This window comes from Cebus imitator, unplaced genomic scaffold (assembly GCF_001604975.1).
Source record: "Cebus imitator isolate Cc_AM_T3 unplaced genomic scaffold, Cebus_imitator-1.0 Scaffold124, whole genome shotgun sequence".
Taxonomy (NCBI): domain Eukaryota; kingdom Metazoa; phylum Chordata; class Mammalia; order Primates; family Cebidae; genus Cebus; species Cebus imitator.
The window spans coordinates 6,754,059-6,776,457 of NW_016107439.1; the positions used below are offsets into that span (position 1 = coordinate 6,754,059).

Here is a 22,399-nt window from a genome sequence, read left to right on the forward strand (position 1 = left end):
AAAAATTAAGATGTCGTATATGAGTTGGAAGTTCAGACTCTAAAAATTTGACAACTGCCTCAATTACGGTGCCTTTTGCCAAGAATGAAAATAAAGGAATTTTGAAAGGCATGGCATAAATACACATGTGAAATATTGGGGTTGTGCTTTCAATGTTAATATTTTTATTACACTGAATTGCTTTCCTTCTACAAAGAGTAAAGAAATAACAGAAAATAATTTTGCAAAGTAAGCAGATGTATTGTTAACAGCAGTATTCTGTGAGAGTGATAGAAATATCATAAAAATTAGCATGCTTTATGTTATGTACCATTTTATAATAAATAAAATATGGCAAACATTTTTAGTCCCTTACTGTTAGTAACATACATAAATTGTATGTCTTAACACATTAAGAATTTTCACTTTATGTTGATTTATAAATAACATCTCACAAAGATAAAAGTTTGCCAGTATTACATGTTGGCTTTCAAAGTTCTTTCTCATTAATATGGTTATTAAACACAACATGAAAAATTTTAACAGCAAAGTTTTTAGTTTTACATTCTCCTAACTCAGCTGTTAAGCTGGTTACTCTCAGTACTATAGAGAACAGCACGGGCTTTCAGAATGGTGACTACTAAGCTACAAATTACTGTCTAACCCAGGAATACTAGCTCTATATCATCCAGTGCTCTGACTGAAGTGTGGACTCCTAATGTTCTAGCATACTTCATGTGCTCTGATTTCCAACTTTAACAGCTTGAGATAAAGTGGGATTCTATTCTTCCCAGAAGAATAGAGTTTATAATAGAAGTTGTATCTTTGAGAATATCTTCACTCTTCTTTTCCCTTGTCAGAGGGCCAGACTGAGAATGCAGCATTTGCTTGATGAAAGTTGCCTTGAGGAATGTAAACAGCTGAAGCAACCATACTTAGCTTCCCCTTGGAAACATTCTCTCCCTTGTCTGTCAGGTTGGGGATGTCTCCAAGTTGTACTTAGTAAGCTCTTAGTAGATATTTGTTAATTGAACCAAATGATCCCACTAAATAGATGCAAATCAGTGTTCATTCGTCCCTGCTTCCCTTTCCTAGTTGGCTTTTTTCACTAGTGCTTTGATGAGAGAGGTGTTTCTCCAGCTCTCTTGTCAGAGTAAGCTGAATCACTAGATTTTGAAGAAAGACATTTTGAAGAGAGAGAAGGCACTGCAAGTTTTCTACCGAGGTGATGGTTTTAGAGCCGGAACGGTTCCAAAATGTGTTGGTGATAGATAGACCTTGCATTCATTCTTATATTGTATTTATTCGTAACTAAAAACCAGAGACTATCATGATTAGATGTCTTTAGTTTCTTCTTCACTGACTTTTTGTATCCTGTCTACAAGTGTACAGGCATTCTTTATTAAAAAAAATGAATTGGCAAATAATAACTGTATATATCTATCCCTTACAATGTGAGGTTTTGATACATATATACATTGTGGAATGAGCTAATCAGGATAATTAATATATCCATCACCTGACATACATATAATTTCTTGTGGTGAGAATATTTAAAATATACTCAATGATGCTGAAATATAAAATACGTAATTATTCATTATAGTGCCTTTGCTCTCCAATAGATCATCAGAACTTATTTCTCCTATCTAACTGAAACTCTATACCCTTTGACTGGCATTTCTCCTTTTCCTGCCTCTTCTCCCCATTCTCAGCCTCTGGTAACCACCATTCTACTCTTTTATTCTATGATATGGACATTTTTTGAGGAACCTCCATACTGTCTTTCTTAATGACTGTAATAATGTACATTTCTATCAACAGGGTACAAGGGGTCCGTTTTCTCTACATCTTAACCAGTACTTGTTATCTTTTATCTTTTTGATGATAGGTAGTTTAACAGATGTCAGGTGATGTCTCATTATTGTTTTAATTTGAATTTTTCAAATATATTTGTTAACCATTTTTATACTTCTTTTTTTTTTTTTTTTTGAGACAGAGCCTGGCCTCATCACCAGGTGCCAGACTCTGGAGTGCAGTGGCACAGTCTCGGCTCACTGCAACCTCTCCTCCCCGGGTTCAAGCAATTCTTCTGCCTTAGCCTCCCGTGTAACTGGGACTACTGGCGCGCAGCACCATGCCCAGCTAATTTTTGTATTTTTAGTAGAGATGGGGTTTCACCATATTGGTCAGGATGGTCTCGATCTCTGGACCTTGTGATCCGGCCACCTCGACCTCCCAAAGTGCTGGAATTCTAGGCATCCATTTGTATACTTCTTTAAAAAAATGTCTATTCCAGTCTTTAGCAACCTGCTTTTAAATAAAATTATTTGTTTTCCTATTATTGGATAGTTTGAGTTTCTTTTATAGTGTAGGTATGAGGGTCTTATCTGTCATATGATTTGTGAATATTTTCTCCCAGTCTGTTCTTTTTCTCTTCCATCTGTTGTTTTCTTTGCAGTGCAAAAATTTTTTAGTTTGATACAATTCTGTTTATTTATTTCTGCTTTTGTTGAATGTGCTTCTGGGGTAATAGCCACAAATCTTTGCCCAGACCAATGTTGTATAGCTTTCTCTCACGTTTTCATCTGGTAGTTTTATAGTTTAGAGTCCTATATTTAAGCCTTTAATCAATTGTGGTTTGATTATTGTATCAGGGGTAAGATAAGTGTCAAATTTCACCCTTCTCTATGTGGATAGTCAGTTTTTCTAACATCATTTATTGAGGAGTCTGTCCTTTCCCTGATGTGTGTTCTTGAAACCTTTGTTCAAAATCAATTGACCTTGGATATGTGGGATTATTTCTGTGCTTTCTATCCTATTCCATTTGGTTGCTATGTGTAATTTTATGCCAGGATTATGCTGTTTTGATTATTATAACTTTGTAATGTATTTTGAAGTCAGGTAGTGTGATGTCTCCAGTTTGCTTTTTTTGCTTACAATTGCTTTGGCTATTCAAGATACTTTGTCATTTTATACAAATTTTAGGATTGCCTTTCTATTTCTATGAAGAATGACGTTGGAAATTTGATAGAAATTGCATAGAATCTGTAGATCACTTTTGATGATATGAATATTTTGACAATATGAAATCCTCTAATTCATGAACATAAGGTATCTTTTCATTTATGTGTCATTTTCAATTTATTTCAGCAGTATTTTATAGTTCTCAGTGTATGGATCTTTTAGCTCCTTGGTTAAATTTACTCCTATTTTTATGCTGTTGTAAATAGGACTCAGATTGTTCATTGTTAGTGTATAGAAATGCTATTGATTTAGTAGGTTAATTTTGTTGTATGAATCTTTAATTAATTTATCACCTCTAACAGTTTTTTGATGGATTATTTATGTCTTTCTATATATAAGATCATATTGTTAGTGAACAGAGAAAATTTTACTTCTTCTTTTCCCACGTAGATGACTTTTATTTATTTTTTTTGTCTTGCTTAATTATTCTAGTTAGGACTTCCAGTACTGGTGAATAGAAGTAGTGATAGTACCCATACAGGCATTCTTGTTCAGGATTCCCAAAAAGTCTACACTTTAAAAATAAATAAAAGGCAAACAAAGAAAACTACAACAACAAATATAATACATAAAGATGCAACTGATTTTAAAAGCACCAGAAATCTTACACTAAGAGGACAAGTAATGTATTAAACATATGTTTATATTTTACATTTCCAAAACATTAAAATATATCAAAGCCAAAACTTAGAAATAGAATAAAAAGTGATTGTACTTAAACAAAATACATGCCAGTTTTATTATTGTTCTTAACTCTTCCTGCCTTTATGGGCCCTTTGTTGACCATCCAAATACAGTAATGTATTGTTTGGGTTATCCTTTTTATCAAATGTATGTTGATTGCCCACTGGGAGTAAGATACTAGGTAAGGGGCAAGAGTTCCATAGGGATAGAATGGAGACCATTTTATTAACTAATTTAATGTTTTTAACTTTTACTAGAGAACACTGAGTACCAGATTCACAGAAGTCACTTAATAAGTATTTGTTGACTTTAATTCAATTGATAGATGATAAATGGTACATGTAGGTGTTATGGGAATCATCCCAGAAAGCAGAATGTCTTTGTTGTTGCTGAAAGCATAAGGCAAAGCATAGCAGTGACTAACTCATCTTAAAATATATGCATGACATTCTAGTTATGATACAAGATGAGCAAAAATATTAGCATCGTGATCTACTTGAAGGGATGTCATCTACAGCTTGATTTCCTCTCAGTATTGTACATTCATGTCTTCACTGATATTACTGTTAATATCTAAATTACAGGGATAAAGACAGTATAACATATTGCTTGGATGGTTAGCACTAGTGAATATAATTGAAATTTCTCCTGTGCCTGTCACTATTGTCATTTTTCCTTCTTAGAATAAGCAAATGATGTTTGTACTTGCCTCTCATTTTCCCCAGAAGCAGACTCTAAAACACAGATTTTTTGGGGAAATGATATCAGGAGGCACTAGAAGAGGGAGTGGCAAAGTGAGCCAGTAAAGAAAGAAAGTCAGTGCAGGTTATCCTAATGAGCAGGTTACTGCTGAGGACAACTGGAGTTTAGTGCCACTGTGGACTCTTGGGAAGTGATATGGAATATGTTGTCTCTACTTATGTAGAGAGCAAGCTGATTTATAGTTCTTCCATTTTCTACCAGTCACTGGATGCTTGTTGTTCCCAGGAACACAAACCCTGTATACTTCCAGTCTACCGTCAGCACCAGAGAAAGACCTCAGGCACAGCATCACAGGTGCAGTAGAATGCCATCACACGTATAGGAATTGTGATTGTCAAGGCAGTATGGAACAAGGAGCTGACACTAGATGGTAAATTGGTTTTATGTGGTATACTAGTCCATTTTCACACTGTTATAAGACTGGGTAATTTATAAAGAAAAGAGGTTTAATTGACTCACAGTTCCATAGGGCTGGGGAGACCTCAAGAAATTTACAATCATGGCAGAAGGGGAAGAGGCATATCTTACATGGTAGCAGGTAAGAGAGCACGAACAAGCGAAGGGAGAAGAGACTCTTATAAAACCATCAGATTTCGTGAGAACTCACTCACTATCATGAGAACAGCATGGGGGACACCGCTCCCATGATCCAATCACCTCTCATTAGGTCCTGCCCTTGACACTTGGGGATTACGGAAAATACAATTCAAGATAAGATTTGGGTGGGGACACAGAGCCAACCCATACCATATGGATATACAGTATTTTACATTTTATTAATAGGATTGCCTAAACTATAAAACTTTTGACCTGGAATTATTATTTGTTTTAATAATAAAAATGATGCACATATTTTTGGCAGCTAACTAGAAATTTCCCTCCAGGAGCTTCTACTTTCTTACCACTAGATTAAAAAATCTATTTCCATTTGTTTAAATACTCTCCATACTAATTCCTGGTATAATCAAGGATGTCCTCTCCTCCCTCCTCCCTCTGTGTATTAGTTGCCAATTCCTTTTAGTTAATGTCCTGGCTGCATGCTCAAAAATTTTTCTCTGTCATTGATCTTTTCTCTCTCCTGTACATTCAGCTTCTCCCTTTCAACCTCAGTTTTTCCCATCTGCCTTGCCATATGTTCAACTATCTTTTGCTTTAAACAAGCAAAGCAAAAAGCTGTCTCTTTTCCTCCACCTTGCCCTTTTGCTAGAGTTCGCTTACCCTTCACAGTCAAACTTCTCAAGGCTTGTTTAACATCCCTCTGGCTTTTCCTTTTCTCCTGACTTCTGCACATTTTCTGTACTCAGCTAGTGACTTCAAGATCTCTAAATCCAGCAAATATTCCAGGCCTTAGACTACTGGATCTCTCAGCAGCATTGACTGTATGTCACTCCTTCCTTCACAGGAACATGAATTGCCTTTGTAGCACTCATCTCTAGTCTTTGAGATACTGCGTTCTCCTCTAATTTTGGTTTCACTACCTGTCTGTATGCTATTTTCTAGCCTAATTTCTTGGCTTATTTTCATTTATAAATTGTTTAAATGCTGGGACTCGGGCCTTTTTAAATTTATTGGTGTGTATTCCGATATTAGGTTTATTCATCTACTTTTTAGACTCCGATTATAATAGTAACATTAATAATAGCTAGCATTGCGGAACATTATTATCTGACATTGTTCTATACTCCCTTCAAGCCTTAATCCTCACAGGAATCCAGTAAGGTGGCTTCTTTTACCTATCTTGCATTAGAGATAAAGAAACTTAGGTGCATGGAGGTTAACTGAGTTGTCCACTTATTATTCAGTAGAATCATGGACTCAGGAGTATGCATTCACAGCCTGGAACTCCCCAATTAGATACAGATATACATAGATAGCAATATCTTTTATATTACCTTTTATTACCATGTCTGCTATAAGTGATTCTATAAAATAACTCATTTAATCTTTATGACAAGACCATAACGTAGGTATAGTTGTTATCTATGTTGAATTATACACAGTATACAGATAAAACTAGTTCTCCAAGGTCACACAATTACAAAGCATGCATGTTAGCTGTGCCTGTTTCTTCAGATCGACCTTATACTATTCTTCTAATCCCTCTCTATTCTCTTTCTGTACTTTTTTTCACTTCCTGATGAAATCCAACTATTTTTTCTATCAGTATCTTTGAATGTGCTGTTTCCCCATGCTGGTTAGGCCTAATACTATCTTACGTGTCTCACTCAAACTTACTCACTTTTAAAAGATCTTTATAATATACTTTATTTTTATTTATTTTATTGCATTTTAGGTTTTGGGGTACATGTGAAGAACATGCAAGATTGTTGCATAGGTACACACATGGCAGTGTGATTTGCTGCCTTCCTCCCCTTTACCTATATCTGGCATTTCTCCCCATGCTCTCTCTTCCCACCTCCCCATATCCATGAAATACAATTTGATTAAGGAATCCTACCCTTCCTCTATCCCAAATTGGGCCAGGCTAAATGGTTGGTTCCCTCAAACAATATTTATTTAGAGCCTACTATGTTACAGAAATTGTTATTTGTTCTTGAGAAATACCATGAGACAAAACTATCTTTGTTTTCTTAGAGTTTTTATTTTAAAATAGGTAAGAAAACTATAGGGAATATTGAAAATTAATGTTATTATGGAAAAAGCAGGGAGAAACAGGGCAAGGTAAGGGAGATTTATAGCATTGGGGGTTGAGGGAAGGTGAAATTTGAATTGCAATGTCCTTTTTGGGCTTATTGGAAGAAGGTGACTTTTGAGCAAAGTCTTAGGGAGTTAACATTTTTAAACACTTAGAAAGTATTGGGCATATAGTCAAACCTATATAAATATATGTTAAACATAAATAAATATGCAGAGCTCTGTGGCTTATACCTGTAATTCCAGAACTTTTGGGGGCCAAGGTGGGAGGATTAGTTGAAGCCAGGAGTTCAAGACCAGTTTGGGCAATAAAGCAAGTCCCTGTTTCTAAAATAAAATAAATAAATAAAAATTAGCTAGGTGTGGTTGTGTGCACCTGTAATCCCAGCTACTCAGGAGGTTGAGATGGGAGGCTCACTTGAGTACAGGAGCTGAAGACTGCAGTGAGCTATAAGACTGTGATCATACCACTACACACCAGTGTAGGCATCAGAGTAAGACCTTTTCTCTAAAAATAAAATAAAATAAAATAGTAAGGTGAGAGAGTCAGCTATGTACTTGTGACACAGGCCTCCTCGGTGGAGGAAAATGTCTGTGAAATACCAGGCATGTTTGATGAACATTCAAGAGGTCAGTGAGGCAGCAGTTAGTGAGGGCAATAGCAGAGAAGAAACAGTAACAAGGTACAGTTATGAAGTGCTATGTGGGTCATGAATATAAGGCTATAGCTTTTAATACGTGGAGTGAGATAAAGATCCATTCTGAGGTTTTGTGAAAAGAATTGGCACGAATGAATTTCTGATTTAAGAAGAGACTGTGGAAAAATACTTGTGGAATGGAAAAGTAAAGACCTCCAAAAATCTGCTCCTCCACAAAAGCAATAAGAGCAGTGGCAAAAATTATATAATCAACCTTCTCAGTACTCTTGAAATTAACCAAAACCTTGCAACAATTTGAGGAGCATTTACAAGACAAATGTCTGAAGCTTACTCAGCACATTGCGTTTGTGTCATTTTCACTTTCATTATTTCATCTTCTTTACTGCATCTCCATTCTTAACTTAAAAATAAAGTCTTGCAACTCTGTTAATTGTGAAAAGTGGCAGTCTAGAGGCCACTGGATTTGACAGAATTGGTTTGTAGCTACCCTAAAAGTCCCATCGCCAGTGAACTGTCACCATTTGACCTGTCTGTCACTCTCAGGATTCGTCTTTATTTTGCTTTACTTAGCTTTGCTCTCTGTGGAGAGCTAAATTTCCAGGGCATGTGATTAAAACAATTAGCAGGTTTTGCTTAATGTCATAGTGATTTTAAAAGAGATATCAGCTGGTGTTAACAAGAAGCTGGGCAAAATCTAAAGAAAAAACTGAGGACTGAGATGACAAGAGGGGGCTTTTAAAACCTCAAACCTATTATTGGGAATCTCAAAAGCCTCGCACAAATGCCTGAAAAACACTTAAAATGGTCTTAGTCTTTCAGGTAGGATAGCCTTGAGATTCTGCAAAGCAGGAAGTGAAGGCTAAGGTAGAGTTACAAACTGTGTGCTGGAGTGTTGAAGACCTTACTTCCCCCTAATCCTTTTACCTCACAGAACCTTTGTTCAAAAGCTTGGAAACTTATTAGTTCAAAGCATTTAAGAAAATCACTATGCTAGTATTAGCTGGACACTAAGCTAATTGAGCAAGAGACTTCAGTGGCTGCAAAAGACAAAAAATACAGGCTTTACAAAAATAGTCCTATAAAGTCACTAAACAAAAAATAGTGACAGTAACAAAGAGCAATACACACAGACACACATATATGTACACGCAAACATGCACACACACCTTGAAGAGTGAAGGATTTATCTTTAGAGTTATCATATTATAATATTTAAATTTTTAAATTTTCAACAAAAAATTATGACCCATGCACAGAAACGGGAACATATGTTTCATATAGAGAAAAAATATGAATCAATATAGTTGTCCTTTGGGAAACTTAGATATCAGAATTACTAGTCAACAACTTTAAATGATCTTTTAAAAATATGTTTAATGAACTAAAGGAAACAATGTCTAAAGAATAAAAGGAAAATATAAAAACAATATCTCATCAAAAGAGAACACTGACAAAGAGATGGATATGTATGTATATATTAAAGGATCTCATAGAAGCTTTGGATATGAAAACCAACTGAAATAAAACATTTACTAGATGGGGTTCAGTAACAAATTGGAATAGTCAGAAAAATCAATACATCTGAAAAAAGTTCATTGAGATGATTCATTCTAAGAACCAGCAGGAAAAAAAAAACAAACAAACAAACAAAAAAAACGATGCAAGGAATACAGCCTCAAAGACCTAGAGAACACATAAAGCATACCAACATTTGGATAATAGGATTAATAAAAGGAAAGGAAAGAAAGGACATAATGAATAGTTAAAGAAATAATGGTTAGGAAGCTCCCAATTTAATGAGAAATAATATTATATACATCCAGGAAGCTCAACAAAATCAAAAGATAATTTCAAAGATATATCTACAAAATATTAGCAAATTAAATTCAGCAGCAAGTAAAAAATTATATACTAAACCAAGTTATATTTATGCCAGGAATGCAAAGTTGCTTTAACACATGAAAATCAATTGCTATAATATACAGTATTAACAGAAAAAGAGTAAATGCTTCATGATCATCTGCACAGGTGCAAAAAATCATTTGACAAAATCCAACACTCATTCATGACAAAAAATTGCACAAATTTGGACCAGAATAGAAAGGATTTGATTAATAATAAAATGTACAAAATAGGCAAATTCGTAGAAACAGAAACTGAATTATTAGTTGCCAGAGCTTGTGAGAAGGGAATATGGGGAAAGACTGCAAATGGATATGGGATTTCTTTGTGGTGATAAAAATGTTTTAACTTTAGAGAGTAATGATGTATAACTTGGTGATGATACTAAAAACCACTAAATTGTAAACTTTAGAAGATTTTATTTCATATTATATAAATTATATCTGAATAAACCTATTATTTTCTTTAAAAAAAAAAAAAAAGACTGTAGGGTTAAATGAATGCAAGCAGATGATTGTAGCTTCAAGAGTCCTAAAAATGGAGGAGGTGAGAAGTCTTTGGATTGTACCTACCTTTGAGAGGAGATTTACTGTTGAAAAGAGAGAAGCTGTGAATAAAACCAAGATTTGTGACCCAAAGGGTTAGAATAAATAAAATACAATAGAGAAGGCTGTAAATGTAGTGATTTTGGAGAGGAATATCAGTTTTGTTTGAGACATGATTAGTTTAAAAAACCTATTAGACAGCTAAGTGAAGATGCCAAGCAAACATTTGTATGTAGAAGTCCAGATTTTAAAAGAAAGTTCTAGATTGCAAATAAAAATTCAGAAGTCCTTAAATACATGAAATAAATCAAGAGAAGTAAGTGTAAATACAGAAGACCAAAAATTGAAATTTGAGGCATTCTGATATTATTAGGTTCGGAATTAGGAATGAAGGATTTAGAGAAGTAATCAGTAAGGTTGGAATAAAACAAAGTGATTAATTATGTCCTGGAGAAAAAGTGAAGCAAGTGTTTCCAGGAGGAGCTCCTTTATTGTATATTCTCATAGCATATATCATGTCTGCAATTGTATATTTATTTGATTTTTTGTATAGTATCTCTCTTTGTTAGGCTATAATAAGCTTCATTATGATAGCAGAGGCTAAATCTACTTTAAATGACTGTGAACTAAGAGTAAGAATTTATTTAGTTAACCAGGATTTATTAAGAACATATACTCTGTCAGGGGCTGTTCTGTGCTGTGGCTTTATCTTTCTGAGCAAACAAAACCCTTGTCTTCATGGGACTTAACTTCTATTGGAGGATATAGATGAGTACTATTTTACAGAACTTTCTGTGATAATGGTAATATTCAGTATGGTAACATAGCCACATATGGAAAAAATATGGCCAGTTTACTAAGGAACAAAATTTTAAATGCTATTTTATTTTATTTAATTAAAAACAATTTAAATGGCCACATGTACCTTGTGTCTACCATAGATACGGATATGTACAGCAAACAGAAAAAATAATAAAGGAACTTATAGAGCTAGGGAGAGATTTGGAGTGGTTGTAATTTAAGATAGAATGACAACTTTATTCACTCACTCACTCACTCATTGCTGTATACAATTGTGTTGAGGACTATATACCCATCCATAATGAACATAAAGAAATAATAAGCCTGATTAGCCTTACAGATGGTGAAAAAAAAACTTTCATCTCCTCTTAACTGCCTGATCTGTATTTTGAAGCTGCAGTGCCTTTGAGTCAGAAAACTGGTCCAACCTTTCTACTTCTCAGTAGCTGTCTGTTTGAACTCTCAAACTCCAAGAAAATAGCAAGACTAGAAGGTCAGAAATGGGTAGGAGACATTAGCCATAGAAAATAATAGCCTGAGAATTAATCCAAGAAAAATTCTATGAATAGGAACAGACAGGAAAGAAACATTTTTTAAAATGGAAAAATGGCCGGGCGCGGTGGCTCAAGCCTGTAATCCCAGCACTTTGGGAGGCCGAGGCGGGTGGATCACGAGGTCAAGAGATCGAGACCATCCTGGTCAACATGGTGAAACCCCGTCTCTACTAAAATTACAGAAAATTAGCTGGGCATGGTGGCACGTGCCTGTAATCCCAGCTACTCAGGAGGCTGAGGCAGGAGAATTGCCTGAACCCAGGAGGCGGAGGTTGCGGTGAGCCGAGATCGCGCCATTGCACTCCAGCCTGGGTAACAAGAGCAAAACTCCGTCTCAAAAAAATAAATAAATAAATAAAAATAAAATGGAAAATTGAAACTTTCCAAGATTTTCAATCCCAAATTCCTAATTACTTGACAAAAGTCAAGTAATTGGCATACATATGGACCATAGAAAATCAGATAGTTCTCTTCCCATCTATTGTGGATATCTTATTTGGGGAAGTGCTATACTGAAATTGTTCTCTGAATTTATTCTTAACTTTAAAAAGATAAGTTTTTAAAAATAATAATGAATGCATGATTTTTATTTTCACTATTATTTAAAATATTATTGAAAATTGGCTAATGCAATAACCTAAAATAGAAGTAAAAGTAGGAAAAATGATGTTGGTTTTTTTCCCCTAAATATACAGATAATTGTGTACTTAGAAATTTTGCTGGTTCAATTGCATGTGAATGAAATTATAATTAGTTTTTCTGGATTACACATCATTGAAGTGGAGAACATTTTCCTAGAGAAATTATTTTCTATTCCTAGAATAACCAGCATTACTGGCTAGATCAAACAATAAATGGTCAATATGAGTTTATTTCTTCTTTCATGTGATACACACAAAAACTTTCTGAAATATTTTTACGATTCTCTTTCTAATTCTACATATATTGTTACCACTTCCTTGAGAAAATCAATTTTAAAATGTGTTTATATGTGTGTGTGTGTCTGTCGTAGTGAAGAAAGAGTAGGAGGATCTGGGGAGGATCTGGCACAAAGAATGTACATATTAAATGTACATCAATCACTTACAAAAGAGAGGATTTTGTTGTTGCCAAATGTTAGAAATTCTTGTTTGGAAAGTTTGATCGCTATCGTATGTGTTGCCCAGTACAGTTCAACTATTATTGTGTTTGTCAAAATCATTTTGGTAAGCTTTTAAAAACAATATTTTCCACTTACTGTCTCATGTTCTTACCCTCCATTTACTTTCCAAACCTCGTTTGTTTTATGCTTTTATAGTTTTACGGAAAATACTCCTTTCCAGTATCTGCACATCCTCTGACAGTCAAACATAAGGTCCTATTCCTGCAATATTACTTTAAAACAAATAAATTATTCCCTTGAATTTTACCATTTCCTATTCTCGCTCTCTCTCTCTTTTTTAATTTTGTCTTAACAATGGCATCATCTTCCAAACTGAATACACTGTCCTCAGTCTACTTCAGTCTACTTTGTCTCAACTTGCCCCCTATATAAATGTAACATAATGTATCTGGTAACATAGCCCTGGACACAAAATTCTCCAAGTCAATGTCCTCCAGTGAATCAACTGCTGCCATGTATATGAAGATACTATTCTCATTATTGTGGCATGTCAGGTCTGTTTTGATAAAACTTCTGCCTTTCTTGACAACCTGATCCCACCCTCTGCACATACATGTCAACCATGTTTATGAGTGAAAGTTAACTATTTGTGGGTCTTAGCTTTTGCAAAAGGGAGTTTCCCTGCCTTGAATATCTGCCCTGCTCTTTGATGGATTAGAGGATGCTCAGGACCACTGAAAATCACAAAAGGGTGAAACCTTCATTTCTTTCTCCAACATGCTTCCCTTGGCATTGAGACATTATCTTCTTGGTTATGGCAGACATTTCTTGTATTACATTTTTAAATTTTTCTTTTTCCTGTTATGTTGTGAATCTTTCACAGGTAAACGTTTTATTTTACTCACTTTTTATCCTCAGCCATCTATTTTAAGTGAATCTTGTAAAATAAATAGTAATTGAGCGTTAATTTTCTTCTTTCATAGTTTTGCAAAGAACATTCTTAATAATCTTTATTGTTATTCTATGCTGCATTTCCCAGCAAAAAGTCATTTTTCATTAATTAAACACTTCTTGAAATTATTTATATGTGCATTTTGGGTATCCTTTGGGGCCATTTATTTTTTCTGTGAATAATTTTAAAAATTCAGGAAAGTACACGCAAGAGTAAGATTAACAATGACCACCCCAATCATATCATAAGATTTTGTCAAAATTTATTAGGATTAATTTTAAAAGAAGGAAATATTAAGAATACATTATATATTCTTCAGTACATGTCTTCAGGCTATTCCCCGTCCTCTTTCACCATCCTGAATTTGATGATTTCTCCTAAGGATTATACATTCTTCCATGTATGCCACATGCATTACTTATTTCTCCTAAAGTACCTGTTATCAACCTTCTTGTGTTTTGCCTCTGAATAAATCTATATAGAACGTCTTCTTACTTTTGCGTATTACTGTAGGTATTTCTCATGTCAAATATTTAGCTGGTAAACAATTATTTTGAGGTAACTAATGGTGGATATTTATGCTAGGAGCTGTTTAAGTGTTCAGACTTCAATTTTGGTTTGCAGTGAATCAGGGCAGTGAATTCCAGTGAGTTTGTTACTTCACTGGAAGCCTGTTAGACTCTCAACCTGCATTTGTCAATGGAAAGTTTGGGATCTGCCTTCACAAATGATAGGTATCTTTTCCTTATAACTAGCAATAGCTGTGCATGACCATATTTAATGTTGATGAAATATTTTGGAAAAAGATCGATGTTCTACATTACTAAAATGAAAAATAATTTGTTTGTTAAAACATACTGCACCTAACATGCAATAGATACTGTAGTAAGCACTCGTGACATAATAGTGAACAGAAATGGTGCAGTCCCTGTTCTTTGTGGAGCTTACATCCTGGCTGTGGAGACAGACCACATACAAAACAAAAAGTAAGGAGAATATATTAAGGCATTAAAATAATGGCAAAGTTGAAAGGTACCATGAAAAGTGTCAGAGAGCAAAAATAAGAGAAGACGGCTTACGTTACATAGGGGGAATATGAACTCCTGCTCTGAAAAGAGAACATTTAGATTGAGACTGAAATGCAGAGAAACAATTAACCAAAGAGAAAATGAGAAACAATAGCCATTTTGAAGGGTCTGAGTCAGGACAGATCTTGGTGTGTCAACTAAGAGTGATGAGGACCAGGCCCTATAGCTCATGCCTGCAATCCCAGCACTTTGGGAGGCTGATGAGGGTAGATCACCTGAAGTCAGGAGTTCAAGAACAGCCTGGCCAACATGGTGAAACCCCGTCTTTACTAAAAATACAAAAACTAGCTAGGCATGGTGGTGAGCACCTGTAATTGTAATTCCATTTACTTAGGAGGCTGAGGCAGGAGAATCACTTGAACCCCGGAGGCAGAGGTTGCAGTGAGCCAAGATCACAACACTGCATTCTAGCCTGTGGAGCAAGAGTGAAACTCCATCTAAAAACAAAAAAACAAAAATGAAAGTATGATCAAGACTGAAGAGTGAATCATGGTACCTAAGATTTATAGAGACTCAAGTTGCCACAGATTATAAATTCACTTGTTTACTCTGTAACATACATCTCTTCAGTGGATCAGAATGTTGTAACAGGCATTAGTAGCACAACTCCGCCCTGTTCGAAAAACAAACATAATCAGAAGATACTATAAAATGCCTTCACAAATCAGAGTCACAAGATTAGAATATCCTGTATTCTACTGGAAATAGCCTACATTCAAATAATCTCTCTAGCCACCCCTCCTCTCCATTTCTTTCTTTCCCCTTTCCTTTGTTCACTTCCCTTTCCTTCTCTAAGGAAAAGCCAAATTATAACCAAAGATTGAGTTTTGATCATGCAATTCTAGAAGATTGTGTTGGATGTGTCAAATATCTATACTTATTGCACTAAAATAGTTCATTAGCACATGTGGGTTGTTTACAGCTTTTGCATCATCCATATTGAAATCCTAAAACAAAACACAACAAAACAAAGTAATTCTTTACTAAGGATCCCTTTCCTAGGCCTAGACACTATTGGATGTTCCTCGTCAGTGTTTGGCATGTTGATTTTCCTTTTTCTTAACATCCACAGCAGGAGAATATCATCCTAATGCATACATTATTTAGCTATGTTTATGATAACAGTAATCCATGAAACCATTTCTTTTTATAAAAATAACTTTTCATATCTATGTTCTGAGTCTTAGGTGTTCTCTTACTACTTAGAGCTTTGAGGCTAACCTTATTTTTCACATCCGTTCTTAAGATACCTCCCTATAGCTACTAGGCACTGATGATACCCCTTACCCTTTACTTGCCATTTGGCATATAGGAAATGTTATTCATATCTGTAGCATCAATGCCTTCACACATTTTTGTCATTTCTTGGACTCTAACTTTACTACTTAAACTTAGGATAATCATTTCACCTTCTTCTCTTAGGCTAAAAGCTACCTTCACAATTTAATTTCTCTTCTCTGGACATTTTAGATCAACAGCTATAACAAAGTTTTATTCAATTACTAATTGATTAAATGTAATTGTGTGATTAATTTGGGTGGATAAAAGGGAAAAAGCATTGGGCCTCATCTCTACAATTGCTTTCTAATAGTATATATAATTCAGTTCCAGGACCAGCTACATAATTTGTGATGCCTAGTCCAAAATGAAAATATAGGGCCCTTTGTTTAAAAAATAATTAAGATTTTTAAAGAAAGCACAAATAAAACATTAAATTAAGCATGGATGTCTTCTCAACTCAGAGTCCTATGGGACTTTGTATACTCAGAAAGCTGCTCCTGTGCAGGTCTTTGGGGTAGGCAGCATCTGAAAATAAGTTTATAAATTTATTTCTTTTCAAATGGATTCTATAATAGAATTTCAAAAATACAGTTTTAGTGATAAAATAGTATATACAACAAAGCTTAGTGAATATATTTCTTTGGAGCACTATAACTATGCCTTTGGCATGGAGTATTCTGGTGAACAGAAATGTGTTTAACAAGAAACTACTGTTAGTTTTAAGTTTATCATTGACTATGGTATAATGACTTGATTGAGCTTGAGTACTCAGAAACGAGATTGCCTGGATTATAAAACTTTGCTCTATCTATTCTACTAGCTGTGGGTCTTTGACAAGTTTGCTTACCTTTCTTTGAATCATTGTACACATGCAAAGGGATAATCTACAACATAGGTTTGACATGCAGATTCTGATATTTCACATGCTTTAAAGTGTACCTGGTATGTAGTAAGCATTCAGAATCTACCCTGTTTTATCAAAATCCTTTCTATTTTTTATTCTTGCCTTAATGGAAACAATATCCCGGACATAGTTTGCTCTCTTTATTGGTTGTTAATTGATATCTAGTATAATATGAAAAATATTTCATCTTATTGTTTGCGTAGAATTACAAATCCGACAACTAATGGATAAGACATTTAGCTCATGTTGATAAAAAATTAATGATGTGTTTCTTTCTACTTCAAGAGTAGTGAAAAGATTTTTGTGTTTAGATGTTTTTGTTGACCCTCTTCCCCATTACCATTTGTCTTATTTAAAATAAAGGATGTAAATCATCTGGCTAATAGAGCACTCCAGTTAATTGTATTACAGTTATTATGTTACATAATTTTAGAATCCAATTTAGTTCAGTCATAGCATTTCATGCATTCTTAAATACATTTAAAAGTAAGCTTGTTTGAAAGTAATCCATTGTAATTAATTCAAGTTATTTTATTTTTATGTCACTGAATGATAAAGCTTTTTATATTAATTGGAATTATGTTTATTTGTAATTACCAAGCTGTTTTTTGTGTATGGAGAAGATACACTGATTTACACTCTATAAATTGAATCTTTACCATCAGGAGATAATGTCTGAAATATTTAGTTGAGACATCAAATTTAGGATTATATCAAACAACAACCATACTTTATTTTTAGTACTAGTAACACATTTATTGTAAGCTAATTTGCTTAAGATATTTCCTAAGAAAGTATTCATTTTGAGCAATATAGTCTTAAAATGAGGATGCTCTAATCAGGTATGGTTTCCAAGTAAGAATATCATAATACTTCCATGCATTTTGCATTTAGGATGGTGAAAACCTATGAAATAACTGAGCATTATAGTCATTGTGGTTGCAAAAGCTGACAAGAAAGTAAAACCTAGTACTCCCGAATTTATGACAACACTTCCAAACCATACCATGTACTCAAACCTTCTCTCTCTTATTATATAATGTCTATATTCAATCTCTTTTCTCATATCAGACAGTATTACTGAAGTCTTCACTAACATCTACGTGACCAGTTTTGGCCCTGTCTCAGATACAGATATGGTGAGTTTTTTCATTAAATAGTATTTTTACTTCACATAATGGGAAATGAGGGGTAATTTAGAATAAACTGGCATTTTTAGTGTTACAGAATTGTGTGTATGTCTCATGTTTATTTAGTCTACCCAAATACATGGAGAGTTAAAGATGTTTGGATTTGTGGTTTTCACTTCCAACTTGAGTGTTTGGATTAGCCCTTTATATTTTATATTATTTTTACAACATGTCTACCTAGCTACAGTGTGATAACAATTATTTAAATAAAATTAATTGCATTACAGAGAAAAATTTTCTAGAAAGATTAAGGCAGCAGTGTGGACTTTCATAAGGAAAGAGAATATAGTTTCACAGATAAATGCTTCTTATAGAATGAGGTCATGGTCAGTGTTACATATTTAAAAAACAAACAAATTTCTGATGGGTGTTAAGAAAACTGGTTGCCTTGTTATGCTGTCTGCATGCATACACACAATACATATAATCTGCACACACAGTAAGTGTGTAAAAATCAACCTGAAAAAATTAGAATGTTGGTACTCTTGGATTCTATGGAACTGGTGTTATTTACTTTTCTTTAAAATGAGACAGGCCTGGCGTAGTGGCTCATGACTGTAATTGCAGCACTTTGGGAGGTCGAGGTCGGAGGACTGCTTGATCCCAGGAGTTTGAGATTAGCTTGAGCAACATAGTGAAACCCTGTATATACAAAATATATGTATATATATATATATGAAAATTAGCAGGGTGTGAAGGCACAAGCCTTTTATCAGAAGGCTGAGGTGGGAGGATTGCCAGATCCCAGGAGACTGAAGTTGCAGTGAGCCGTGATCATGCCACTGCACTCCAGCCTGCATGACAGAGTGATACCCTGTCTCCAGTCAATCAATCAATTAAAATAAAATAAAATGAGATAGGTAGGTGAGGAAAATTGGCTTGATGTGTTAGGTACTGGTGAGTTAGAATCACCAAAGATGAATTATTGATGAAGCATAAAAATTTAATAATCAGTCCTCCACCTTTACTGCTAACTATAGTGATCTCTAATAGAAATTTTTGATGAAATAGTTTTTAGTTCATTAATACCTTGTCAGATTCTACCACGACTCTCAACTGACATTTGGTTCACTTTGCATTTCCTTGATGTGCATGTCTCTTGTCCCCTGCTACCTCCCTGCCAAATCTGTGGCTCATTCACCCCTCAGGCAACTTTCTCTCCAGGACTTCATGGCTCTTTAGAGCTCCATCTTCCTTATGGCCTAGACACTGAGAATCAAAGAAGTCCTTGTTCCTTTTTGCCCAGTTATCCTCCATTATGTCATTTCTACTCAAATTCATCCCTTTCTCTGATAACTCAGGGGAGAAGTTGACAAGTTTGCAAATTTTCTACCTGGGTAAACAAACAAAACAAAGTATTTCATTTTTGCAGGCTTTCGTAAACATTATCAACTAATTTATCAGGAGCTCCCTACATTTTCATTAGGGACGTACATTCCACTTTTATGATAAAAATTATGCTGTTTTTTTCCATCAGAGCCACATCTCTGACCTCAGAGACCTTTTCTTACCTTGACCTGGGTGGCCGAAAACATAATAGTTGGGGGGATGATCCCCACCTTTGGGGAGGTGATTGATGCTAAATGTTGGCAGGCCTTTAAAATTCGTTGAAACAGTAATGTCAAGATTTCAGTGCTTTCATTTTTCTCCTTCATGTCTGCGTCTTAGGCACAATTCTAGAACAGGAGGAAAAAAACCCTGTTCTTCAGTATAACACTCCTTTTCCCTTGCATTATCTTAAATTTCGACCTGAAATATTAATCTGCCTCTTCCTATGGGTCAATTTAAGTGGACAGATCCTTGTAATGATGGCAGAGACTATTTTTTTTTTTTTTTTTAGCAAGAATGTGCATTCCAAATGTTATTGGTTGGCTATGAATATAATTTTATCCTAGTAAATATTCTTTGCCTTAGTGCAGCTTGTCTTAAATGTTCCCAAATGTTAGAAAGATACAGTGCAAATAAACACCTAACTTCTATCTAAAATCAAATAGAAAGAGTCAGAATTTTGTTAAGTACTACACTGAAAAATTAGCATAATATTATATAAATTATGACTCTTACATATGGTTACTTTGTGTCTTATGATCAGCCAAAACAGAAAGGCAAATGATATAAGACTCCCAAATATCAATATATTTTCAATAGATGTTTTCATATTGTAAATTTCAGTAGTATCAGTTACTGCATTGAAATTTTAGCTTTAATTTTTTGCAGACTAACTTCACCTAAAACATTTCTCTCTCACCGTATATATATGCATACATATATATATGCGTATGTACATACGTAAATACAAATATATATATTTCTTGCAAGACATGTTTTGGTATTTGGGGATTTTACACAAACTCATATCATACTTGTTTGCCAAAATGTACAAAGTCATTTGTATTACAGTGATGATAATGGATCAGATTAATCCTCTACCTCTCCATGTTGTGACCATTCTTTGGGATTGCTAACATATTTAAAAAGTTGGTAGTTGATGTTAGGTATATAGTCATGAGCAATAGGACACATTTAACTCCTTTATATCTGAATTGAATAAAAGCAGTCTTGTTTCATCAGTAAATTGAACCTCAGAATGTTAAAATTTTTTTAGCAGGCTTAAGATATGCTTCCTTATTTGGGAGGATCCTATCACAGATTATAGAAACATTAAAATATACTCACACTACCAATATAGGTTGCATTGAGTGGAATTTCAGTTGATAACATTTAAATAAACAAAACCACTTACTTTGATTTTTCAGTTTTCTTTTTATATTTCAGAATACATGGGTGTGTGAGTGTGTGTATGCACACCCAAATACAGATACAGTTTCCAAAATGAAATGCATATTCAGCATCTTAGTAGGTTTTGGAAAAACTTGAAGGACCTAGACATTTTCCCTAATGATATATTTCCCTTAATGCATTTAGCCTAAAAAATTTATAGGAGATTGCTCTACCCTTGTCAGATTTCCTATTTTATTTCTGTCTTTATTTACCTCATGTAGTCAGGCTTACCAGCAGTTGTTTAAGAGGAAGTCTAATTAATCACAAAACTACCAAATGGGAGCATGCTACAGAAACACAGTTCAGCCACAGGACAGCACAGGAAAATTCTGATATAAAGAATCATTAACTAATAAAAGACAGTTAAATTCATTTTAAAAACATGGGTAAAAGAAAATGCCAAGCAATACAGAATTAACAAATGCAGACAGAACATCTACTTTTAGGGGTGCAGTGTCACTATTTCCAGAGTCAGGAAGAAACTGAGGACTTGGAAAAGCACCCTTTCCCCTAAGACCAGTGAATTCCAACCTCACTGGAGGGGTGCTGCTGCTATAGGAACATGTAGCTAGCTACTGCTGGTGAAGAAACATGTGAGGGTATATGCTGAAGCTGGTCCACAAAAATATGCTGCCTGGGCTGAAAACTCATAGCATGCCAATCCTTTGAAGCTGTGCCGAAAGATGACAATGCAGCTGACCCAGAAAGAGACTAAGAAAGAAAACTCCCTTCTCTTGTTATGACATTGGAGTGTCCCTCCAGCACCCTCTATTGACAAAGACTGACATTGTGTGAGCTGGTAGAGGAGCAGTATAGGGTCTATCAGGTATCATAAAGGAAAGAAAAGAAGGGTGGATTTCAAGTTAAGAGGCAGTACACAGATAGCTGATATACTAATAATGTGTAACACAGGGAGGAGGATGGAGAGTGTGGACCAGGAGATAGCTTGATCAATCAACAGGTACTGTTGATATTTGTCCAAATCTAGACAAGAAAGATGAACCTGGGAAAAATTGCAGTTGAATAACCTGTATACACAAGTAACACAGACACATGTAAACACACGCATTTACTCACATTTTAAGTCTATTAGGGAAGATGGTGTTCAATTGAAAAACATATATACATTTTATAAGGAGAAAGGATTTGGTCTTCATGATGATTGAAAGAAATTGTTTCCATCTTGATATTATTTTTACTGGAAAGCAAGATAAGTAATGAGGCAAAGTTTGAATTTATGTTTAGTGTGGATGGCAAGCTTGAGCAATGAGACCTGGTTGTGACACTCAATAAAAAGAAATGTTATAATGATGGGGAGGGAAAACACAGCCATATTATTATGTACAAGTCAAAGTGAATGTGGAGATAGCTAATGAATATCTTACAGAAGCAATTTGTTAATAAGAAAACAAGTATGACCGGGTGTGGTGGCTCATGCCTGTAATCCCAGCACTTTGGGAGGCTGATGTGGATAGGTCACAAGGTCAGGAGTTCAAGACCAGCCTGGTCAAGATGGTGAAACCCTGTCTCTAC

At 34.7% G+C, this 22,399-nt stretch overlaps 1 protein-coding gene across 8 annotated transcripts in view; it reads left to right on the plus strand.

The window, feature by feature from the left end:
- Positions 1-22,399, plus strand: part of GABRA2 (gamma-aminobutyric acid type A receptor subunit alpha2) — a 146,455-nt gene that overhangs the window by 42,181 nt on the left and 81,875 nt on the right. For 6 of the 8 annotated variants that reach the window (XM_017540341.2, XM_017540342.2, XM_037742652.1 and 3 more), the window contains exon 4: positions 17,967-18,034. The exons of the other annotated variants lie outside the window; for them this stretch is intronic. In XM_017540341.2, the coding sequence (XP_017395830.1) occupies positions 17,967-18,034 (68 nt within the window). The remainder of the gene's footprint in view (positions 1-17,966; positions 18,035-22,399) is intronic. 8 annotated transcript variants of the gene reach the window in all.